The following is a 22,483-nucleotide window of genomic DNA, read 5'->3' on the forward strand; positions in this document are numbered from 1 at the left end:
TGAGATTTGTATCTTGCACTCTGTTAGAATCAGAGAGTATGTTATTCATGTTAGCTTTTTTTGTATCCCGCTAAAGTATTTGCCCTGAGATGTGTATTTTGCAGTCTGTTAGAACCAGAGTGTCTGTTAATGACAGCTGTTAACTAGCAACCGAGGCTTCATCAAAAAGGGGAGTCCCACAGTAAGAGGTAATCGCTTTATCATGAGTACTCAGGGCAAAATAGAAGAAATTTTGAATAAATTGAACATTTCTGACAATGATCGCTGCGAATATACTCAGGATGCTATATCTATTCAAAACTATTTGGTTGAGGAGCTGAAAGACAAAGACGCAACGTTTCGCAGTGCGTATGACGGCCTGAGTCTGGGTGGTAAGAATTGTTGAAAACAGTACAAAAAATATGTGGAAATGTAATTTTTTTTTTTATCAGGAAGCTATTTGGACCGCGTTAAACTGGTAACTCCTGATGAATTTGATTTGCACATGAAGCTGAAGTTCCCATTCCAAATCACCCCTGAACGTGACGAAAATGGTTTCGTTCTCCTATATGCACCTGGGGGAAGAAATACGGCTTTCGTATCCTCCGATGGCTATATTCGTCGCAAGGATCTTCAGGGCTGGTTGCGAGGCATATTTAAGAAAGTTTTCACTTCAACTCTGAGTCTCAAATGTAATAACACTGGCAATTCTTACACTGTGAGGTACACGAACGAGGGATACGGTTGCGCCCACTCCATAGAGGCAGTGTGCGGAAATCGCAGCATATCCTTTGATCTGGTACCGGCATTCGAGTTCATTTGGTCAAAGTGGCCGTTGGCTGACCCACCGGTTCCCTACCAGGTGCGTGTCCAATATCCCTGGTTCGCCATCCCGCAACAAAAATCGCGAAGTTCCGACGAGCGTACTTTTATGGTATGTGCTCCGCATTGGGAACGCGAAGTTATGAAAAACCATTACAATCTCAAGAACGTATTACGTCTAATGAAGGGAATACGCGATGGTAATTCCAAAGCTTTGCCGCACCTATCCAGCTATATGCTGAAATCGGTGATCCTCCAAGAAGTGTCGAATGTTAACTGGATGCGCGACGAGGGCCGTCTTTTGGAGTATATGTGGGGCAAATTGGTGGAACGTCTTGATAATGGCAGACTCAATTTCTTCTTGGCCAACGGGCACAATATCTTCGATCGTCTAAATCAACAAGAAATAAATGCATGTCGCACTAATGCTCATGTGATTTTCTGCAAATTACACGAAGCATTTCATCAGCACAACGTTTACGAATTGCAAAAGCTTTTTAATTTGAACTAATCGGTTATACACTTCAAAAATAAATTTGTAGCGTCTATGCTTTGACTATGTAATCTTCCGAAAGCGTACTTTATTTTATATAAACAAGAAACAATTTGCTATTCAATAAAAACAACATATGTATGTATAGACATGTACAAGAAACAAGAAACAATTTGCTTTTCAATAAAAACAACATATGTACATGATGGTCTGATAAAAACTTGGGAATTCGCGAAAATCACATGCCTTCCGAAGAATTTGCTCGTAGATAAGAAAGAGCTTCTTGATTTAGTAAGCGTTGCATGTCTGGGGTTAAAGATCTTTGAAAGTCTTTGTTTTTTACAGAATCTGAAAGCCCGACTTTGATAGCCAATAGGAAACACAGGAATCACGATATCCAGCTCCTCAGAAATCAGGTGCAGTCTTTACAGAAACATTGCTATGATCTTTATATTGCTATATCCAAATGTAGGTACAACTCATCCATAGATTACTGAAACTGGCACAAAACACATCCATAACTGGTAGGTACAGATAACAACTAGATTCCAATTAGATTTTCTAATGGTGTAAGGTAAAAAAGGTATTAAATGTTCTTTTTCAATTTTTTTCATTTTTATTAATTTTATACAGACTGTCCATTCATAAACGCACTTATATTGGGACATTTATCTAATTTCTCGGCATCTATTTGGAAAACCTTGGACAAACGTTTCCAACTTTGCGCATCAAAGTAGTAGAAGGTGCCGCGCTCTTTTGTACCATTTTTTTCATATTGATCAATGCCAGGAATTCGAGTTATCCATATTTTCTCCTCCACATGATACCGCCACTCGCGACTATGCCTGCGATTCGAAAAAATCAACGTGTGAATATACACATATAGTTAAGATCGTGTCGGAAGTACTTACAACTCAGCAGCGGCCATTAATTGCATCATATCGCCGATGTTCGTGTAGAAAAGGAAGAAGAGCAGGTCTTCTTGCAGCTTTTTCAGTACCGGCGCAGTGAGTTTGTCTCTTATCGCAAAGTTAATCAGATATTCGGGTGGCACGTTGAACTCAACGTCTTGTGCTCTGCGTTAATAAAATATTATCCAAAGTTAGTAATTATAATAGAGCGAGTATTATTAAATCTAATTGTCTCTACTGTCTATACATAAACAAATTTAAAAATAAAATTCACTAAACCAGGTTTATTTCGTTTTTGTTTCTTTGCAATAATTGTCTCTAAAGGGGTTTTTACAGTTTATAGGCCAAAAAAAGCGAAATTTACAGAATTTTTTCCGAGAAATCTTTTAAATTTATTGATTGGAAAATTTCTTCACATATAATGGTATCTGTTAACTGTTTTTTAAGACTTAGTACTAGTTAAAATATTTATTTGGAAAGGAGCTAAGGCTGATCTCCGGCAGCTTCACACATGTGGGGACCACTACATCTCTGAACTGGAATCTCCGAAATAAAAAAAAAACAAACAGATTTCGTTTAAGCTATGTTAAATCTATTAGCTAATCAAAGGATTTTTGAATTCGGATTTAAATTGTTTATGTACAAAAATATTTATCGGTGAGGAAAAATCTTTAATTAATTTAATTTAAATAAAAAAATATAATTTAAAAGCTCTTGTTAAAATTTGAGACTAATCAGTTTAGCCGTTTTTGAGTTATGTTGGTCACCGAGTTTAAAACCCCATTTTAAGAAAAACGCGTTTAGAGTTTGTACTTGTACTTTCAAGCACTCTACAACGACATTTAATATTTGCGTGTAACTTCTAAAATAATCACCAAAACGATATGACAATAAAAAAAAACGATTTTATTTTTAAATGTTAACTGTACACAATCGCTTAATTAGGCAATAAACTCACCTGCAGGGCTGTGCGACGAACGGGCCAGCGAATGTTGTATGCAAGCTCTCCTGCGAGTTTAGATTCAGGCCCAAACCCGTGAGATCCGTGCCCAAGGAGAGCGTCACCAGGTTGGGATCCGTTTCTGCAGCTCGAATGAACGTCAGCAGGCCAACCATGCCGAACTGGTTGTTCACCATGCTCGCTGGGATGTTTGTGACCTTGCCTAATAATACAAACAAAAGGATACATTTGTTAATAAAACTATTGAAGGTAAACACGTAATTTCGTAAATAAATCGTCTTATATTTCTGCTTATCCGTGGTAAACGCTTAATCCTAAAAGTTGTTTCATTAACGCGCCATTAGTTCAACTTATTAGTACACTTACCATCTGGCGAAGTTTGCACGCCGCTCTTCACAAGTTTATCGTTGCTGGAATTATCGTTCAGATGCTCGCCGCCCGATCCGCTGCCGGAGGTGCCGCTTCCGCTGCCCAAGCCGCCGCCCACGCCCATCATGGCATTGCTGTTGGGTACACTGTTGACGCCGCCAATGCCGCCGCTGCTGCTGCCCACCAATCCCACGTGCGATCCGCCGACAACTCCGCTGGCTGCATTGCCGCCGACTCCACCGCCTCCTGAGCTACCGGCTCCTCCACCGCCGCCTACTACCACGCCACCTAGGCCACTGCCCACGGCACCGAGACCATTGCCGCCTACAACGCCGACGTTGGTGCCGCTGCTACCGCTCCCTGATCCGCTGACCACAATCGAGTTCATCGGCTTTTCCGTGCCGTCCAAGTGGTTCTCTGTGGAGGCACCGCCGGAGCCTCCTGCTCCGCCACCACTCCCCACCGCGTTCGTTGTGCCGTCCGAGTTCTGGGTGCCCGGTAACGCAGGGAAGTCCTCGTTTGACATCGTGAACTCCGATTGCTCTGACGTCGGTTGCTTCACCATGCCAACTGAAATCGGAAAGAAGCGAACAGGTCGCCAGGGGAAATGAGTGAAGCGAAGGAATGACGTATCAAAGCAGAGGAAACTCATATACCAAAAATTGTTTAGCTAGTTATAGTAAACGCTTGCAAAGTTAGTCCCTAACCAATTTCAAACAACGCTACCAGTCACCTTTTTAAAATGTTAATAAATTTTAATATTGAAAGTAACGGCCAGAAGTTCCAGTTTTAATTTATTCTTAAGTATTAAGATAAGTTTTGGCTTATTCAAGATACATAACAATAATTTCGTTAAACTTTCGTATTTATTTTTTATATTGACTTGTTTTTGTCAACAATATACTTTTTTAAAGAAATATTGTTGTCTAATTTTAATACAAAATTATATTAGTTAATTAACATAAAATGTCCGTCATACCGCAAGCATACCTTGATTAACTAATAATCTAGGAATTAAGCTAATCAAGGTTTACGAAATAAGATAATAATTCCAGGAGAAAATACATTTAATCTACAAATACAAATAATAAAGTAGAAAACTTTCTTTTAGCCTGGGTATTCTCTTTTAAGCGTTTGCTATACTACCACCGCTATACGAGATTAGTTACAAATACTACATAGCATAGCTTAGTGGGCCAACGAATCACAAGACACCACTCCCAGCAGGTTCTTAATCGTAATTGTAAACAGAAATAAATAAAAATAAGTGGATTTTGATTTGAACTCACAAGAGGTAAAGAAATTACCATAGGGTTTGCTGCCCGGCGGCTGGAGCGGATTCGATTGGGGCAGTGTCTGGTCGTTCTGGCCGCGCGCATTAGTCAGCGAGGGAAACTCCGTGGGATCAAGCAGGGCTGGCGTGGAGGTATCGCTCCCGCCACCGCCGAACACGTGGAAGTTATTCAAAGGACCGCCACCGCCTCCGCCCGTTCCGTAGCCGCCGCGACCCGTCTGCATGAAGTTGCCCATGTTCGACTGTGGAAAGAAATTCAATTAGTAAGGTCATAGGAAATGTGCTTACAGTCTAGTCAGACTTCTCCAACTCAATATAATTAAAATGCTTGGTTTCTAAATTGTTGGTCATTGGATTCAAATCTTCATGCTTAATATATTAGGATAAATATATTAAGTCTGAAAGATATTTTCAAGATCTCTAATAGGGTCCTATGTTGTCTACTTAATTAAACACAAAGGTTTAAAAAATAAAATGCTATAAAAGGTGTAAATCGTGGTAATCAACTGGCTATTATAAAAAAATGACTGAAAAAATAGAATTTGGCTGTTATTCAATTTTTATATCCATGCATATCCATGTTTTTATGTTCTTATTGAGTTAAAATAGGCGCATAAAAAATAAAAAATGGTATAGATTTGAAACTGTGGGCAGTGACAGATTTTTTGGACGAACACCATCTATCTTATTAAACTTCAAAATGTTGCAGTTGTTGACACCTAATTAAAAAATACTGAAACTAAAAATAAATTTTAGGTATAACATTTTTTTTTGCAATTACTTGCACATCGAAATCCATTTAAAATTTATAAATTCATTTAAGTAAAACAGTAACATATAAGTAGTCCAAGTGGACTTAAAAAACCTCGAGTTGGAGAAGATGGACTGATCTGCGGGCTGCTTACCATGGGGCCACTGCCCAATCCCTGCATGGCACGCCGCTCCACAAACTGCCGCTGGCCGAAGAGGTTGGCGTTCCGGTTACCGCTCGAGAGGGCGGGTCCGCCGACCGAGAGCTGCGCATTCCGGTTCGGCGACAGTTGCGGCGGCTGCTGCTGTTGTTGCTGCTGCTGTGGCGCCTGTCCGTAGTTCGCCGCTCCTGGATAGGAGTTGGCAAAGTCTGCGACACACAAGAATAAGTGGAATGCTCCGACAAATCCTCTGGGTTAGCAATTGCTTACCGGTTTGGAACATGCCCGACGTGGGCGTCACATGGCCAGCCAGGGAGCTACCACCGAATCCGCCAGTTGTCCGGCCAGCTAACGCCGCGTTCGCTATACTTCTCGGGGGTTGTTGGAAATTTAAATTCGCCATAATCTGCAAGGGAAGGGGTAGCCGGTTAATAAGATGTGGTTTTGCTTTTGTCAGCACAATGGGATTCTTATCGATATATAACACCCATAAAAATAAACGATTCAATTCAGGGGTTATTCCAACCCTTTAAGGTGAATATTCGGAGACGATATATAGTTTATAATGGTTTTGGGAGATTTCTACAAAAAAATATAAACGATGCCAAAAAACTTTAGTAACAATCAAAGTATCATTCTTTTAATTACTTGTTTGCTTTATTATTTTTTCAACTATTTAGACATTTAAAAAATATATAGATATCAACATTTTGATAATTAGTTTTAAAAGTTCACACACTCTTATCAACTATATTCTGGGCGATTTCGAGTTCTGGTTCGCCAACGGAATTACTCAGAGCCATCTGCGCCGTATTTTAAAACATGCCGGGCTGTCAAAAGGCTGAATCGGGAAAATTCTTTACCCATAAACAAGAGTTTTTATTCTATGTGACTCAGTGGAGGGGGACTTATAGTGATAACAAATCGGCTCCCCGCAGATAATTGTCGCACACTAAATGCGAACATATGCGTGTTGAACAAATAAACAAACAAGTCTGTGGACTGTGGATGAGGAGCCTTGGGCGCAGTCAAATCATAGCCAGTCGTAAATACACATAAGTAGGTAGTGTAGTCTAATTTGCGTACCTTCCATTGGAATTGGATGCCAGAAAGGGTTACCAACATACACCGCTAATAAACAAAAATCGCCCTCGCTTCGAATCTGTTAAATGGCCGTCGCATCAGCTGTCGATTGGCGAATTCGGCCAGCAAACAAAGTCAAAGAAGAGAGCGAGAAGTAAATTGACGAGGAGGAGAAACACAGGCATAAAGGCTGCGGCAATTATTGCCGTTCCTCTTTGGCGTGGGCACACATGCACAGGTCTTGTGGATAAGATGGAGACGATGACAATGGCAATGGTGTGGGTGAGAAAACCAGAATGACTGGCGGCAGGATGCGAGAGCGGGAGAAGCACAGGGCGAATGCAAAAGGATACACCTGCACTTGTCGCACGATCAACTATGCAGGTAGTGGTGAAGCAGTGCAGCAAAATGCAAAAAGGTGTACAGTAAAAACAATCACTTTCTGATATTTCATATCAACTTATTGTATATAAAAAAAAGGTCAGACAAAAACTTTTATAAGAATATAAGGAAAACTTAACTTTAAATCAAACTTCACATCCGTAATTTGTATATTCTTGAAAAAAATGTAATTGCACTCGGCAAGTCATTGTATGCTTAGTGATTGGGGCATTTCCCAATGTGTTAATTATACATATATATTCTTGACCAGCATCACTAGGGGGAGTCGAGCTAAATAAAATATGTAAAATAGTTATTTAAATTACAGGTAGTATAAAAAATAGGCAATAGAAAAAAAGGTTATCGGAAATTTGAATCATAGACTTTTTAAGGTTTCATTTTGTTTTTATCCTAAAATAATAATAATTAATACACTATTTAATTTTGGTTGAGATTTTTAGTTTGGAAATTAATAAATACTTCATTTTAGAAACGATAACTGTACCAAAGTAGGCTTTGGAAAATAGTTTTTAGAAAATGGTTTGCTATGTACATTTCTATTATAACTTTGGTTTACTCAGCTAGTAAATCAAATAGTTTCCAAATCGTCCTATATAATCGTTTTGTGTCAAAATCTTATTAAATCTGATTAAAATAGTAAAAGTTTGTATTATAAGATGCGTGTCTCTTGTCCCAATTGTTGTGCGGTTTATCCAGTGTTTCTTACACCACCGACTCGCACAGGACTTGATGTTGGTCAGAGCGATGGCCCTCCCCCTCCACATGGACTAATATCCACGGAATTTGAGTGCTTGGTAATGATAGCGATTAGGCTACCTAACCGATTGGTTTATCAGGTTAGCTGAGCTGATTGCGGATTTACCTGCCCTGCGCATGTAACTTTATCAGCTGACCCAACGGCCGCTTTGCAACACTGTTGCCCGCGCTTACAACAAAAACACTGGCGAGCGGAAACTTTCGGGCTAAGTAAACCATGTAACCTTGGTTAGCAAGCGTATAAATTGAGAAAAGCTGCGCAACTTACCTAAATTAACGTTAGACGATACTGCCGCTTCTTGCACTTCCACTGTTAACGCTCGCTTTCCACTCTGTCCAGCAACAACAACATACACTGATCGGATCGTTCTCACCGCATTTAACATTCCAAAGCGGCCGGCGGGACGAGGACGTGGGAGTCGTTGTCCTGGCGCCGTAGCTGTGGCGGATCAGCAAGGATATCTGATTCCCACTGGGCAGCCTTTGGTTAGCTGTAGTTTGTTCGCACTCTCGCACTCACTCGCTGGAAGGCTGATTGGCGGTTGGCTGGAAGGATGCAACGGGAAACGGGAGCGGGAACTGGAACCGTAGCGGGAGCGAGGTTAGTTAGTACTTTTCCGCGCCGTGTCGTCCCTAAATAAATGGCATATATATCGGTGTTTGTGTGTATATGCCTCGTCTGTATGCAGCGTGGTCTCCGTGCCAGAGAGAGAAAGAGAGCCAGCGGAGAGAGGGAGTCCGAGTACCGAAGGATGTTGATGCCTGGCGGAGGCGAAAAGTTTTCCGTTTTTTGTGCGCCGCTCTTGCGACCACTCTTATTTCACGCTTTTGCAAATTTCGCGCACGTTACAATTACACTCCGATTGGGCAATGGTTTTTGGTAGTGTTTTCCTTTTTGTATTTTATTTGTAAGTAAATAATTGCTCGCTATTGCGCTGTTGTCTCTGCTTCTTTCTTCACTGCTGCACAAGCACTGTGTCTGTGACCCTGTGTGTGTGTTTGTGTGTGTGTCTGTCTTTGTTTTCTCAGTTCACTGAAATTTCACCCGAAGCATCGAATTGGGTAAATTCTCCACTTGATTTGCGTGTTTTTTACGCCACCGACCCGCAAATGCACTCGAGCTTGGTGGAGCCGTGTCTTCACGATCCACTATCGAGGGGCAGTAAGCAATTTTTTAGCGCCCGAAATGGCTCTAAATTGTACACAAAAATGTTCCGCAAAAAAACTTTGTGGCTGTCACGAATACAAACACACAGGAATTAGGGATGTAAAAATTTGCTATCGGTGCAGCGCTGCTATCGATAGTTGGCTGATTATAAAAAGGCGTTGCGTGCGCTTTAAAGGCTTTATGATCTTGATTCTACATTTTATTCGACCAAGTTTCGACATTTTTCTTGTTATATCATAGATATTTTGGCCTTTTATTATTATTCAAATAGTTGTTTACATTTAATCGATAGTCGCGAGCTGCCATTTGGTCGGTCCGTGCAAAGGTCTCCCAGCTGGATTTAGTTATCGATAAGTCTGACAGTGCCTAGACGTCCCAAACTCAATTTTATTGCCCGGCCGCGAATTCTTTTTCTCGAGGTCCTATTTTTTTAATCGAGTTTACTTGGCAATATGCGTGACCAAAACTCGGATGATGAAAGCGGTAAGTTGTTTGGCGTTTTCGAGACCTGAGGAAATGGTATTTACAGTGCTTACATAGGTTCATCCGGTTCCAGTCGCAGTGGTAGCCGCAGCCGCAGTGGCACGCCGCAAGGAGGCAGTGCACCCGGGTGAGTTATTGCACCGTTTGAAGAAGCGTGAGAAGTGTGCTGATTAAGTGGAATATTCTTTCCAGGTCCCCCCGCAGCCGTAAGTCTGGCAGTGGTAGCGATCGATCTCGATCGGACTCCAGATCTTCCAGATCTCGTTCCGGCTCGGGTTCTCCACGAAGTGCCAGGTCGGGATCTGCGCAAAGCCAGCGGTCGGGCTCCGCTCATAGCAAAAGATCAGGATCTGCTCAAAGTCGCAGGTCGGGCTCTGCCCGCAACCGAAAATCGGGGTCGCCAGGATCCCCCCAAAGTCAAAAGTCGGGATCTCCGCAAAGTCGTAGATCAGGATCCCCACAAAGCCGCAGATCCGGGTCCCCCCAAAGTCACAAGTCGGGATCCCCTCAAAGTCGCAGATCCGGGTCGCCCCATAGTCGTAGATCAGGATCGGCACGCAGCCAGAGATCCGGATCCGCCCGCAGTCGCAAATCTGGCTCCGCTCAGAGCGCTAGATCTCGATCCCGCTCGCGAAGTGGCACACGCAAGGGCAGTGGCAACGAAGAATCCCGCTCCAATTCTCCCAATCTGCAGATCGACGATGAGCGTGCCAACTCCAAGAGCGGCAGTCGTAGCAGGAGCAGGAGTAGGAGCAAGAGTGGCAGTCGCACCTCCAGATCGCGCTCCAAGACGGGAACACCTTCGCCCACCAGGAGTCGCAGCCGCAGTGGATCCGGTTCCGGCAGCGACATTGGCGTGCCCAAAAAAAAGGCACGTAAGGCAAGTGGCTCCGATCAGGAGAAGCAGAAGAGCGCCAGCGATAGCGACATGGAGGAATCGCCCACCAAAGCGAAGAAATCCCGGCTGATCGACTCTGACAGCGACTCCGACCAGGAGCAGGTGAGTCTAGCTGCGTTATTGAATTAGTTAAATAAAAGATGTTTATGGAAAAGAAATATAATAAGTCACAAATGATTGTTACCCTAATTTTGTACATTCAAAATTTTGCAGGCCAAGAAAGCTCCTGCCGCAGCTGACATCTTTGGCGACGCCGACGATATTAGTGACGATGAGGAGGAGCCTGGGCCAGGCACCAGTAAATCACCAGCACGCTCCAAGAGCCGCAGCAGAAGTAGGTCTCGATCACGCAGTCGTTCGATGAGCCGCTCGCGTTCTCGCTCCCGATCCCGGTCCCGCGATCGTGCCGAGTCCCAGGTGGAGCAGGCACCCAAAGAGGATGAGCCTGAGCCTCTGCCCGAGACACGAATCGATGTGGAGATTCCACGCATCTCTGCGGACCTCGGAAAAGAGCAACACTTCATCAAGCTCCCTAACTTTTTGTCAGTGGTCACACATCCCTTTGATCCAGAGACCTATGAAGATGAAATCGATGAAGAGGAGACCATGGACGAGGAGGGAAGGCAACGCATCAAGCTCAAGGTGAGCAACACGATCCGTTGGCGTGAATTTATGAACAACAAGGGCGACATGGTGCGCGAGTCCAATGCGCGTTTTGTACGCTGGTCCGACGGCAGCATGTCCCTCCATTTGGGCAACGAGATTTTCGATGCCTACAGGCAGCCGCTACTGGGCGACCACAACCATTTGTTCATCCGCCAGGGTACGGGTCTGCAGGGCCAGTCGGTGTTCAGGACTAAGCTCACTTTCCGCCCCCATTCCACGGAGTCCTTCACGCACAAAAAGATGACCATGTCGCTGGCCGATCGATCCAGCAAGACCAGCGGAATCAAGATCCTAACGCAGGTGGGCAAGGATCCCACGACGGATAGGCCCACGCAACTGAAGGAGGAGGAGGCCAAGCTGCGCCAGGCAATGCGCAATCAGCACAAGGCGCAGCCCAAGAAGAAGAAACCGGGCGCCGGCGAACCGCTTCTGGGTGGCGGCACCTCATCCTACCAGCACGACGACGGCAGCGATGACGAGAATGCCATTAGCTTAAGTGCCATTAAGAATCGCTACAAGAAGGGTTCCGGCGGTGGGCAGGCGGAGGTGAAGGCCTCCACGATCTACTCCTCGGACGACGACGAGGGCTCCGACTTTGAGGCGCGCCGTAGCAAGAAGGTGGACAAAGCCAAGGCCAGCAAAGCGCTTCGGGACTCCGACAGCGAATCGGATGCCGGCAGCGCCAAGAGCGGCAAGAGTGACAAGAGCGGCGGTGGGAGCGCCAGCGGCAGCGATAACGAAGGCAGTCGAAAGAGTGGCGGCGGCAGCAGTAAGTCCGGCAGTGGAAGCGGTAGCGGCAGTGGCTCCGGCAGCGGATCGGGAAGCGACAACGATGATTAGGTTGGTCTAATTTGTTTGTGTTTCAAAGTCGACCAATAAAATAAATTTACTATGTTTACTTGCAACATTTTTAAGCTGGGGTTTCAAGAACGTGAATGGTGTTGACCTCGGTTGCTTTACAAATCTTTCAACAATTACAATACTTAGGGTTACAAATTTGAAATGTTACCTGTTTTAGAGAAAAGCGCTTTTTGTTTACAAAAATATCCAAATCAATTCTCTAAAGTGGCACACAGTACAGTCCTGAAAGATTTTACTAATTCTTTTATTTTAATTTCTAAAGATCTTGTGAACTGAGAACTTGTACACAAGTTTGCAATTAAAGAGTTTATTTTTAATAACTATATAAGTTGTTTTCAAAGCGGTGGTCTATGAGGTAATTCAAGTCTTGAAGAGCTTAGTAAAGGCTAAAAAAAATGATATAATATTATATCTAAAATTTTATCTCATAAAGTTTTTTTAAGGTATGAGTTAAAATTTCAGAAATAAAATTATATCATTTTTTAAAAATATAAAATACTTTAATAATATTATTCAAACTTCGAAAAAAGCATATCAAAAGGATATATAAATTAAAAATCTTTACAAAAACAGGAAAATAAATGTATTTGTCAAATGACCGACCTTGAATTGGGTGGCAAATCATTTGGAAAATTTCACTTACTCACCAAGAGTCCAAACATTTTAAACACTCATTATTTATTGGCTTTGAAATAATCGCGCCCCATATGGCCAAATTTTATTTGCTCGATTAGAGCGTGTAGCAAAAAGCACTTAGGATGTGCAATTAGCTGTCCGTTGAACCGTGATGCCGGTAGATAATTTCCAAAGTACCCGCTACTGTTTGGCCATTGAAAAAAACACGATATATTTACGGCTTGTTGCTTTTAAAATATATAGGTATACATATATTTCCATAAATTATTGCTTAAATATTTGTTTATACAATTAGTCTATATGCTTAAAACCCAACGCATGTTTAAACTCTTTTTTCTGTGTTATCTACAACGGCGTTTGATTTTACAAATATATATTTCTTATTCTTGATGTGGGTTTCTACAAAGGTACTCGTCAATCTACGCTTGAATTGTCACTTGCCTAAAAACCATGCCATCCAGTCTGCTGCCGATCTTATTCTACTAAAAAAAGTTTACAAATATTCGAATGGAGAAAATATCATGATTACTTTGTGTGTTGAATGTGATTGTGCGACAGTTTGTTTCGTAAACAGTCAAAAACTTTGTGTAAATGCTAAGTCAGCTTTTGTAAAATAAGATTCGCTAGTTGCACCATTTCAGCCAAATATCATACGTCAGACTATTTTTTGTTGGTTGTGTGCAACTGATTGATTATAAGGCAGTTTTCGTAAGAGAATATTAAATATTAAACTTTACTCGTGCTCTAAAATGGGCTTTGGAAATGTAAATTATTATGGATAGGAACTCAACTGGGGTAGTTCCATCTTGATTTGTTTGGCATTAAGTACATTTAAAAAAATGTTACATAATGTTATATATATATATTTTTAGTTTTAGGCTCAAGTGTTGATTGGTTTTAGTCGGTTGGCACTCTTTTTGCGATTTTTCATTTAGCTAATACTCACAAAAAGCAAATAAGCGCAAATTCTGTACTTGGAACACAATGCGGCCCGCGGATCTAAGTCGGAATGCAATCCGTTGTCGGGTATTCGTCTGGTTTCCATCTGGATCCTAATTCAAATGTGCTTTATTCAAAATCCCCTGTGGTTTCCAGCACTGTGCACCTTTGGCCCCGCCCTCTTGGTTTTTGCCATCTTGGCCTGATAACACGCCACAACAAAGAATTGTAAAAAGTTTTTATACTGCTCCGCTCCCTTCGGTGAAACCAAATTACACGAGATGCATTTTATAGCGGGGATTGGGGAGGGGAGGGGATGTAGCGAGGTGATTGTGGGCTTCCATCAGCAGGCCTGTGAATGAAGAGCAGAAACCAAAAGAAACATGAGTCGAGGATTGCTTGTCAACCATTTAAGCGATGCACTAGACCGTGCCCATAGTGCACTGCTCAACAGCTCCGTTGTCTCAATTAACTATAGTTATACAAATGTGGCCATCGGCGACAGGGGCGGGGCAGGAGGGATTAGGGAGGGGCGACGTTATCGGCCATCGGAGTCCCAGAAAACGAGTGCTCGGCATGCACATGTGTGTTGGTTGTTTGGGGGCGGAAAAATGGGGGTATATTAATTGAATTTAACTTAGTGGGGTGTGTTGTTTGCCGCTCGATGCGAACTACAATCATTGGGATTTTGGTTAAGCTTTCAGTTTAATTGGTATTTGCGGTTTCTGTCTTAAAATTGGAGACTGATTTATAATTTCGTAATAAAGCTGATTTTATAAAATAAATTTCCACATAGAAAGCTAACAAATTTTAAAAATTAAAACCGCAATGGGTAGAAAAAGATCTGATTTTTTAAAACCTTTAAGAATATCCTTAACTACTATAAATTTTTATTTGTTCAACGAAATGTACATTTTTATTTATCTGCATAATACATTTGCGGTTGGGGTTTCTTTGTTCTTTTCACTTGAAGATATGAAATAAATAAAAACGAATCGATTCTTGTGGTTACCCCTTTTAGATGAGCCTGTGCACTTAAGCTGATATCCTAAAACTTTGTCTTCTGTTTCTAGGAACATATGCAAATATATCCATATACACAAAATGGAACTAAATATACGTATGAACATTTTTTAGTCTCCATTCGTATGCACAATTTTTAGCCTCCACCCTGAACCTCGCTTCTCAAGATCTATTATCTACGTGTGTATGTAGGTGCTAAGTGTCCAAAAGGTTCTTGGATTGCGACAATCGAATCACGACGTGATTCGCACATTAAGAAAGCCGCCAAGCGGGGAGCCAAACAAAACAGATGACTCAACAGAACAAGAGCGCCCCGCGTGTGTGTACAGCAAAACTTCTCTAAATGAAACCTTTGTTACTTAATTTTGCATTACTTTATCGGAAAGTTATTACGATTCCTTATAATCTATGATAGTTCAACTACAAAGTGTTGAATGGCTGTTAAAATAACATGTTATAAATCAAAGAGATCTTGAGAGTCTATTGTCAGTCTATTGCTTGGTTCGTCTTAAAGAGGTTGTCCTGTAAAGGTGACCAATCGGCTGGTTAAGCCAACTTACATGCAGCGAGTGTATCGAGTTGGTCTCGTAGCCGCCCTTGCTCTGCATCTGGGTTGAGATCGCGTTGAGGCGGTTGGCCGACAGCTCCACGTCCGCCGAACCGATGTGGCCCGTGTGGACGAAGTTGGTGGGATTGCCGATCATGGACCGGTCGATGCGCAGGCGTTGGTGTGGGCGGCGGGATGGGGAGCGCTGCTGCTGGAAGCAGCAGGAGAACCACTGCAACCAGATCTCGCCGGTGCTGGCCATCTTCTTTCTTCCCTTTGCTCGTTGGCTGGTCGGCGTTTCAGTCTTTTGGTAGTGCTTGTTAGGGCGGTCAATGGTGAGGCTGCTACTCCCAGCCAGGTTGACGACTCTGTGGGCGTGGGCTACGCACCGTGGCTACTGCAACGATTAAAAAAGAGTGGCGTTTCGATTAGATTTTATGCATTTTCTTTTTATGTACATTGTTACATATATTTTGCAATGAAAGCGTTCAAAAACATATAGACTGTTAAAGGATATTTGGCTAATTTTCAGGTAATAGAAAATTGTAAATTTATTTATTGTGTAATGTGTCCTTCGTCGTTGCAATAATGAAGTCTCAGTCTAAATACAAAGTATATTTATTCAGCTTCAACCAATAACAGTTGCTCCAGAAAGTCAGTGACGTACAGAGATGTGCGATTTATTCTACTGGAATATACGGGCGACTTGTGTGGGAGGAGGTGTCCGTATCTGCTTGAAGTTTGTCTGCTCTAGTTGCTGCCCCACTTGTTACCTTGCTTTTCACTCGGCTACACACTCGCAGATACAGATACAGATAGAGATACAGATGCGGACACCTTGGGCAAGCATCCACAGATTTAAAAGCAGAAACAGAACAACAGAACTTCATATATGGCCCGAGGCGTTGCCTGGGAAGCCGCCAAGTTGCTTAAGAAATATAGCAAAAAAAGCTACAAAAAATCAACAATTAATTGGCACTTTTGTGTAATTAAGATTGAGAGAAAGACACAAAAGACTCAGACGAAAGCACCAGAAAAAGACGGCTTGTTGAAGCTATCCACTCACGATCTTCGTGGTTTGCAGGCACAAATAGTTCTGGCGAATATCTTGTGTGTTTCTTTTGTCTGGATACGTTTCCATTGAAATTATATCCCCAACCCATCTGAACAAATACCGTAAGGAACCGAATCATCTTATATTTATATGGCATTGATCAACTGTTTTGGTAGGTCCTCCAAGCGAAACCTGATTCATTAATAAAAATTTAAAACAACTGTTCTCAAAGCTTATACGTATGTATATTTATTACACAGTCTAATCAAATAACAAAAAAAAAGTTTTAATGAGAGAAACCGCATTTGGTTATGATCCGTTTTTAATAAATTTAATTATTACCTTGCGGCTTTAAGACGTATAACTGAAGTTATTTAAAATGGCATCAACCGAATCGAAACGTAGCCAGAATGAGTTAAGCTTCTACTCAAAATGTTATAGTTGTTTTAAAAATTTGGCATAATTTTTTTTTAGGAATAAAAACAAAATAACCTTACGATATTAAAATAAACTACAAGATTGAAATCTTTTGTATACGGTAGTGACCCAATATCTGTGGCTATATGATCCCTTTTCTTAAGAAAATTTCAATTTAATGTATCTATGTTTTTCTCTTAGATCACAGCAATAGTTATGTGGGTATGACAAGCATTTTCCGCCGTTGATTCGGATTATTCCAAACTTCTTGGGCTTTCTACACGTGTTCCGCTGCCTTTCTTCTCCTTCTGGCCATTGGGCAATTAAAGCTGTTCAAGCGTCTTTAATGCGCAGTGAAAACAAAATGAAAGTGCCAGGCGGCAGGGCAGAGATGTGGAGCTGGAACTTGGAGACGGTTGACGACTTGGGGCTGGAGCTCCGAGCCGGCTTATTGTAGCCAACATATCTGCACTTTCCGAGAGCGAACGTAAACGTTATTATCTCAAATCGCGCTGCGGCGCGTGTCACACTGCAACAAAAGAGGTACACAGAAAAAAAACCTCTGTATGCAAAATTGATACAGAAGGTCAAAAATAATAAACTTTGCATGGCAATCACACGTAAACGTTAAATTCAAATGCATTTTTTACTTGTAAATATTAAATAATGTCGAGCCTTAGTAAAAAAAAACACATTGATTTACAAGTCATTTAAATTTGTAAGCTAAAGTATAAGTATTAAAAGCTTTGACATGCTTTAACTTAATCTTATTAAATAGAAATTGAGTGACTTTGTCTTAGCTATAATAAACCTTTTTGTGTCACTTACGTTAGACTATTTTATCTATCATCATAAGTTGTTTAAACTTGGTGTTTAAATTTGTTTAACATCAATTCTTTATTATTTTTTTTGTTAATTTTTTCCATACGTTACTATATTAGTTGAGTCTTGATTTTATATTAATGTATGTTATTTTTAAATATATTCAATATTTAAGTATCGAATCACCAGTATACCAGTTTGTAAAATCAACCAATTAATCGACATATTCTTATATTTTTTTTCTGTGTAGCTACAGCTTTTGCAACAACAACAGCACGTAACAGAAGACAGTCAGCCAAGCCGGAGTAATTGACGGAATGAGGGAATGACGAGCGGCAAATGCGCTAAAGCGTTTCAATTTTCTGTGTCAAAAGGTTATTAAAGTGAGAGATGCCCAAGAGATATGAATAGGAATATACCAGAGAAATGCCTGCACTGAGATAAAAATACCACTCAATTTAAACGGAAATTATTTTAGATATTTGAAACACCAAAAGACAGGAGGGTTACGTTTCAATTTACCTATCCTTAATTGGTACATTTAGAATTTTAACAAATTTCTTTACCAAGTAGATCATGTACATATAATAATATGTAGTTCCAAAACTACTTTACTAGAAAGCAAAATACAACTAAATTATATATATATAGAAAACACCAACGCAAGAGTTTTGATCGAAGCTAAATCAAATTATTTTTCTTATAAATACCCGATTTTTTCCAGTGCCTAATTCATATAAATGTAGCAGTATGTATTTATAAGGTACGCACATTTTCCTCTGACTTTTGTTTTCTGATTTAACTCGAACTGGGTCTGGAAATCAAGTGTTTATCAAGCTTGTCTGCCGTTTTATGTAAATAACATTTATGCACAAACAAGCATATGGCATACATATACTATATATGTATGTATGTGCGATGTGCATGTTTAGAAAACGAAAGCTAGACAACCGTTAATTATCAATCGAGTGACGTACTTATCCGGTGGCAAAAGAGTTTCCAAAGGGGGAATTGATAAAAATAAAGTACAAGAAACTCCCCAGAAGACTGGGTGTGCGTAATTTGCCGTGTCGACCGCAAATTACTTTGCAATAATCATAAACAAATGGATACCCAATGTGTACTCGATTTTTTCGTCTGCTCTCGAAGTCGTTTATAAACATTTTGCGCTTTCTGTGCTTTTGCAGTTGCTGACATCATCGTCGACGTTGCTGCGATCGGGCGGGGTTATTGAATTTAAACAAAAAACGAAAAATGGGCGAATGCGAGTGATTATAATTACATTTAAGGAGCTTAAAAAACCGTTGTTTTTTTTTTCGTTTAGGGCGAATGAAACTTAACGACCATAGGTGTTCAAGTAAGAGATTTCAATTCAAGAGGTAAAGAGTTTAACTTCTGCTGCATGGATATAGTGAAAAAACTCATTATCCAAAAATCAGAACTGTTAATTAATGCCTCTGTAGGAATCTTTTGACAACTTCTTTCATTATACAAATAAATATAACTATTGAAGTGGAATGAGAAATTAACGCAAATTAAATAGATTAGATTAATTATATTAATATTAGATTAATCATATTAATCATGTGATAAAGTGATTGCAAAAAGTTGATAATGTATATTTCTTAAATCACTCAAATGCAAGCTGTTATTCAAGAGAATATTCATAAAAAGCAAAATGCGAAAGCACTTTGGTAATAAATGAAGTCATAAATATGAATCAAAAAATTAAAGCCAAGTCTATTACAAATCGATCATCGACAAACTCTATCCGTATTTTGTCATAACTGCGGATTAGCGAGCCCAATAATGCTGTCAAAGTCCATCAAACACTTGACCCAAAAACTCCCCAAAATAAATAAGCAGCAAACTGCTCGTAATTTGGCAAACCACCGACAATTCACACGCGCCAAAGACATCAAGACTTTGGTAATTTCTCCCCGCGCAGCGGAAATGAAACGTATGCAAAGTGAATAAACAGCGGGAGTGGGGGAACCCAAATCGAAATGATGTACCATCAAGTTACATCACTTTTGGGCACAACAAGCGACAAAGAAGAAGGGGCTGGGCACGGTTAAATGTCGAATGCACGACGCCGATGACAACATGCTTTGCATATGAAGAGAGTACGCCGGGCCGGGGTTCAAAAAACCAATAAACGGAGTGTAAAAGTTAATTTTAACAGAGCTCTTAATCGAATAGTTTAAATCACAAGCATTGTGCTGGGCAGCAGTACCATTATTTCCCCTTGTCTGTTTTATTTACATGTTGTGGGCTGTTTCACAATAATCACTAAAGAACACTCGTTGCACTCCACAATCACTTCGGGTGATTCATCGTCTCCGGGTCCATCGAACAGATACTGACCGCCGCATCGGCAGTCGTACGCATAGCTCCACATTGTCGCCGGCTCTTTGTCTGCCGGGTGGTGGTCGGGTTCTTGGGCGGAGGAGGAGGAGGCAGATGGATCGTCGTCTTCTTCGATTTCCACTACGATACGCTGCATTTCATCCAACTTCACGCTGGCGTATATATTGCTGTGTGCCTGGAATTTCGACTGCAGCAATTCAGCATCGTAGTGCTTGCGCCTAATGGGATCTTTGAGCGTGTTCCACGCCGCGTTTATCGCATTGAAGTCGCTGTTCTGGGCCTCCGATCCCGGATTTGGGTCATCGAGCTGTCGTAATTTGTCGGGATGACATTGTAATATCAATTGTTTGTAGCTGCATTTGATCTCATCGAAACTGGCCGTTGATGGCACATTCAAAAGTTCATAAAAGTCGGGCATCTGGAAAAGAAAAAGCCGTAAAATTGATGTAGGGAAAAATATAAACTTCTTTGTACTTACTTTTAGTCTAAAAGAGCTTAACTTTATCACTTTATTTGTCACTCTAATTTCTCTGTGTAATTTAAGCTTTAAATAAATAACTTTAACGTTCGACTCAACACACTTTATTTGCAATTGCTAATTAATTTATCATGTATCACTTTGAAAAATGAACTTTAATTTAATGTCCGATTTTATTCCAGTTGCCACCTGCTTTCCAGTGGTAAGTAATCCTTTCGTTTAGCTCTTGCAGAATATATTATTTGTAACTTGATTACAAGTTAGCGTTGCCGTAGACGAAATTGGAATTCACAAGCTATCAATTCACAAATAAAGTATGTTTTAAACGCGAAGCATTTGTTAATTTTGTTTCCTATTTCCCAGCGATAATGTGCTTTTGATCAGCGATCTAAGGCGTGACGTTTTCCAACACTGAAGGTTCTAATGCCCAAAACAGCTGTTTGTTGTTTACATAGAACGCAACGCTCAGCGGAATTAATAACAGTTAATTTAATCAATATAAAAACGGCACCCCCATAATATTCACACGAACACACCCACACACAGACACCCGCAACTGGCCTTTGTTGTTGAAAAAACGGAAATGTCCCCAAGAAGGAGTGTGTGTGATTCGTGTTGCTAGGTGGTGATAAAAATTTATTTCCAAACAAATCAGCGCAGCAAATGCATTGCATGTCCGCCGATCATAATTCCCTGTCAGTAGATCCCGATCCCCATAAAAGAGAAAAGTCGGACATATTGTCAAAAGTCAAGCCCCAATTGCACTTGGAGAGCCGAAAAACAAGGTCAACAAACTGGTTCGGCAGCAGCAGCAAAAAAAAAAAAAGACATATAAACTCGAACAGCCAATGTAGCATCGCACACGTTGACCCAATTTCGAAATTAGCAAAAAAGGAAAGGGGCGAGAAACTTGCCCCCAGACAGGAACTTATAGCTAATTAATAGCAGAACATCGACATCGGGCATCTAATTTAGAACGCACGCACATACGGTTTTTATGGGTGCCGCATGCAACTCGAAACTTGCCTTATAAGGTGAACACTTTTCCTGGGCTTAGATCACGTGTGGAAAACTTTATTGCTCCGCCGCTTTGTTTATTAATTGCGTTCGTTTAGGGGAGAAGAAAACACCACCCACTCACTTTTTAGAACTTTTTTTTAGTCTTTCGGTTCACTACTTTTTTCGTGGAGAGAAACATGCGCCTTGCACTCGCCCGCAACCAGCAGCAGTCGTCATGAGAAGCTGACTTTAATTTGCATTTAATTCGCGTTTATTAACGGCGTTTCGTTTCGAATTTCGAGCGTTTAAATGTTTACAGCGGTCCGGTTCGGTCGAAAGTTTTTGAAGAGTGCTCGCTGCAAGTGCGGCTGCCGCTTTTTCCGCCAATAAAACCGAAACGGCTAGCCAACAGATGTTCGCATTTGGAATTTACCGACATCTGGCCACACTTCCATAGCTAAAAATAATTTTCCGACTAAATAACTTGTTTCGAGTACTTAAAATCTAACATTAAACTTTTTTATGAAACAATTAAGTCATTATATTAAATTGTTTTTTTTTGAGCAACACTGTATATTTGGTTTTAGATAAAAATTAATTTTGGAAGCGTAACGTTTCTCAAAAACAAAGGTAAAATTTCAAATTGAAATTTGGTTGAACATTGAATATTTTATCTAGGTGAAAATATGTGATACTTCCTTTTCCTTACCTTGGTAACGATTTTTTATTTATTTTCATTTATTTTTGTTTTACCACAAAATTGAATTCAATAATAATTGCCAATATGCTAATAAAAGTATAATATTTTCACAGCAACTTAAAGAAAAATGAATTCCACCGCATATGAAAGATATAAGATGTTTCTTTTTCTCGTTTCTACAACCAGGTTTAATTTCCAGAGCGTACACCAATATCATCATTCATCTACAACTTCGTGAAGAACAAATTGACCTCAAAATTGAAAATATGTACTAAATGATGTGTTTTTTTTATCTATTTTGTAGCTTTACCTTACCTAGATTCTTGTCAAATTGAGTACCTGTTAGCTTACCTAGGTACTTATTTATTAAATACTTTGTACCTTATCTAGATCCAAAAAACTTTTTCCTTGCCCAACACTGATCGTTACAGAATTTAATAG

At 40.7% G+C, this 22,483-nt stretch overlaps 5 protein-coding genes across 9 annotated transcripts; 2 read left to right on the plus strand and 3 right to left on the minus strand.

Moving 5' to 3' along the window:
- Positions 1 to 112: 112 nt before the first annotated feature.
- LOC108137477 lies at positions 113 to 1,450 on the plus strand. 2 transcript variants are annotated; one of them, XM_017259188.1, is made up of 3 exons: positions 113 to 188; positions 281 to 371; positions 432 to 1,450. In XM_017259188.1, exon 3 carries the CDS (start codon positions 485 to 487, stop codon positions 1,310 to 1,312), a length of 828 nt encoding a protein of 275 aa, XP_017114677.1. In that variant the 5' UTR covers positions 113 to 188; positions 281 to 371; positions 432 to 484; the 3' UTR covers positions 1,313 to 1,450. The 2 variants fall into 2 exon arrangements, with proteins under 2 accessions (XP_017114677.1, XP_017114676.1); XM_017259187.2 differs by having other exon boundaries at positions 134 to 371.
- A 437-nt stretch (positions 1,451 to 1,887) lies between these two features.
- On the minus strand, positions 1,888 to 9,242 carry LOC108137476 (regulator of gene activity). 2 transcript variants are annotated; one of them, XM_017259186.2, is made up of 8 exons: positions 8,250 to 9,242; positions 6,011 to 6,146; positions 5,735 to 5,949; positions 4,843 to 5,071; positions 3,533 to 4,105; positions 3,164 to 3,368; positions 2,206 to 2,370; positions 1,888 to 2,139 (listed from the first exon to the last, which is right to left on the minus strand). In XM_017259186.2, the coding sequence occupies exons 2-8, from the start codon at positions 6,141 to 6,143 to the stop codon at positions 1,920 to 1,922; spliced, it is 1,740 nt and encodes a 579-aa protein (XP_017114675.1). In that variant the 5' UTR covers positions 6,144 to 6,146; positions 8,250 to 9,242; the 3' UTR covers positions 1,888 to 1,919. The 2 variants fall into 2 exon arrangements, with proteins under 2 accessions (XP_017114675.1, XP_017114674.1); XM_017259185.2 differs by having other exon boundaries at positions 4,825 to 5,071.
- Positions 9,243 to 9,445: 203 nt separating this feature from the next.
- Positions 9,446 to 12,094, plus strand: LOC108148385 (another transcription unit protein). Its single transcript, XM_017275411.2, has 4 exons — positions 9,446 to 9,632; positions 9,690 to 9,759; positions 9,825 to 10,632; positions 10,744 to 12,094. The coding sequence occupies exons 1-4, from the start codon at positions 9,602 to 9,604 to the stop codon at positions 12,034 to 12,036; spliced, it is 2,202 nt and encodes a 733-aa protein (XP_017130900.1). The 5' UTR covers positions 9,446 to 9,601; the 3' UTR covers positions 12,037 to 12,094.
- A 1,446-nt stretch (positions 12,095 to 13,540) lies between these two features.
- Positions 13,541 to 21,587, minus strand: LOC108148367 (CDC42 small effector protein homolog). The gene is made up of 3 exons (XM_017275390.2): positions 21,485 to 21,587; positions 15,216 to 15,599; positions 13,541 to 13,984 (listed from the first exon to the last, which is right to left on the minus strand). Exons 2-3 carry the CDS (start codon positions 15,462 to 15,464, stop codon positions 13,976 to 13,978), a joined length of 258 nt encoding a protein of 85 aa, XP_017130879.1. The 5' UTR covers positions 15,465 to 15,599; positions 21,485 to 21,587; the 3' UTR covers positions 13,541 to 13,975.
- On the minus strand, positions 19,713 to 21,565 carry LOC108148366 (DPH4 homolog). 3 transcript variants are annotated; one of them, XM_017275386.2, is made up of 3 exons: positions 21,485 to 21,565; positions 20,344 to 20,638; positions 19,713 to 20,283 (listed from the first exon to the last, which is right to left on the minus strand). In XM_017275386.2, exon 3 carries the CDS (start codon positions 20,281 to 20,283, stop codon positions 19,753 to 19,755), a length of 531 nt encoding a protein of 176 aa, XP_017130875.2. In that variant the 5' UTR covers positions 20,344 to 20,638; positions 21,485 to 21,565; the 3' UTR covers positions 19,713 to 19,752. The 3 variants fall into 3 exon arrangements, with proteins under 3 accessions (XP_017130875.2, XP_017130876.2, XP_017130878.1); XM_017275387.2 differs by lacking the exon at positions 20,344 to 20,638 and having other exon boundaries at positions 21,485 to 21,560; XM_017275389.2 differs by lacking the exon at positions 20,344 to 20,638 and having other exon boundaries at positions 21,370 to 21,487.
- Positions 21,588 to 22,483: the final 896 nt, after the last annotated feature.

Source organism: Drosophila elegans, unplaced genomic scaffold (genome assembly GCF_018152505.1).
Source record: "Drosophila elegans isolate 14027-0461.03 unplaced genomic scaffold, ASM1815250v1 contig_476, whole genome shotgun sequence".
NCBI lineage: Eukaryota > Metazoa > Arthropoda > Insecta > Diptera > Drosophilidae > Drosophila > Drosophila elegans.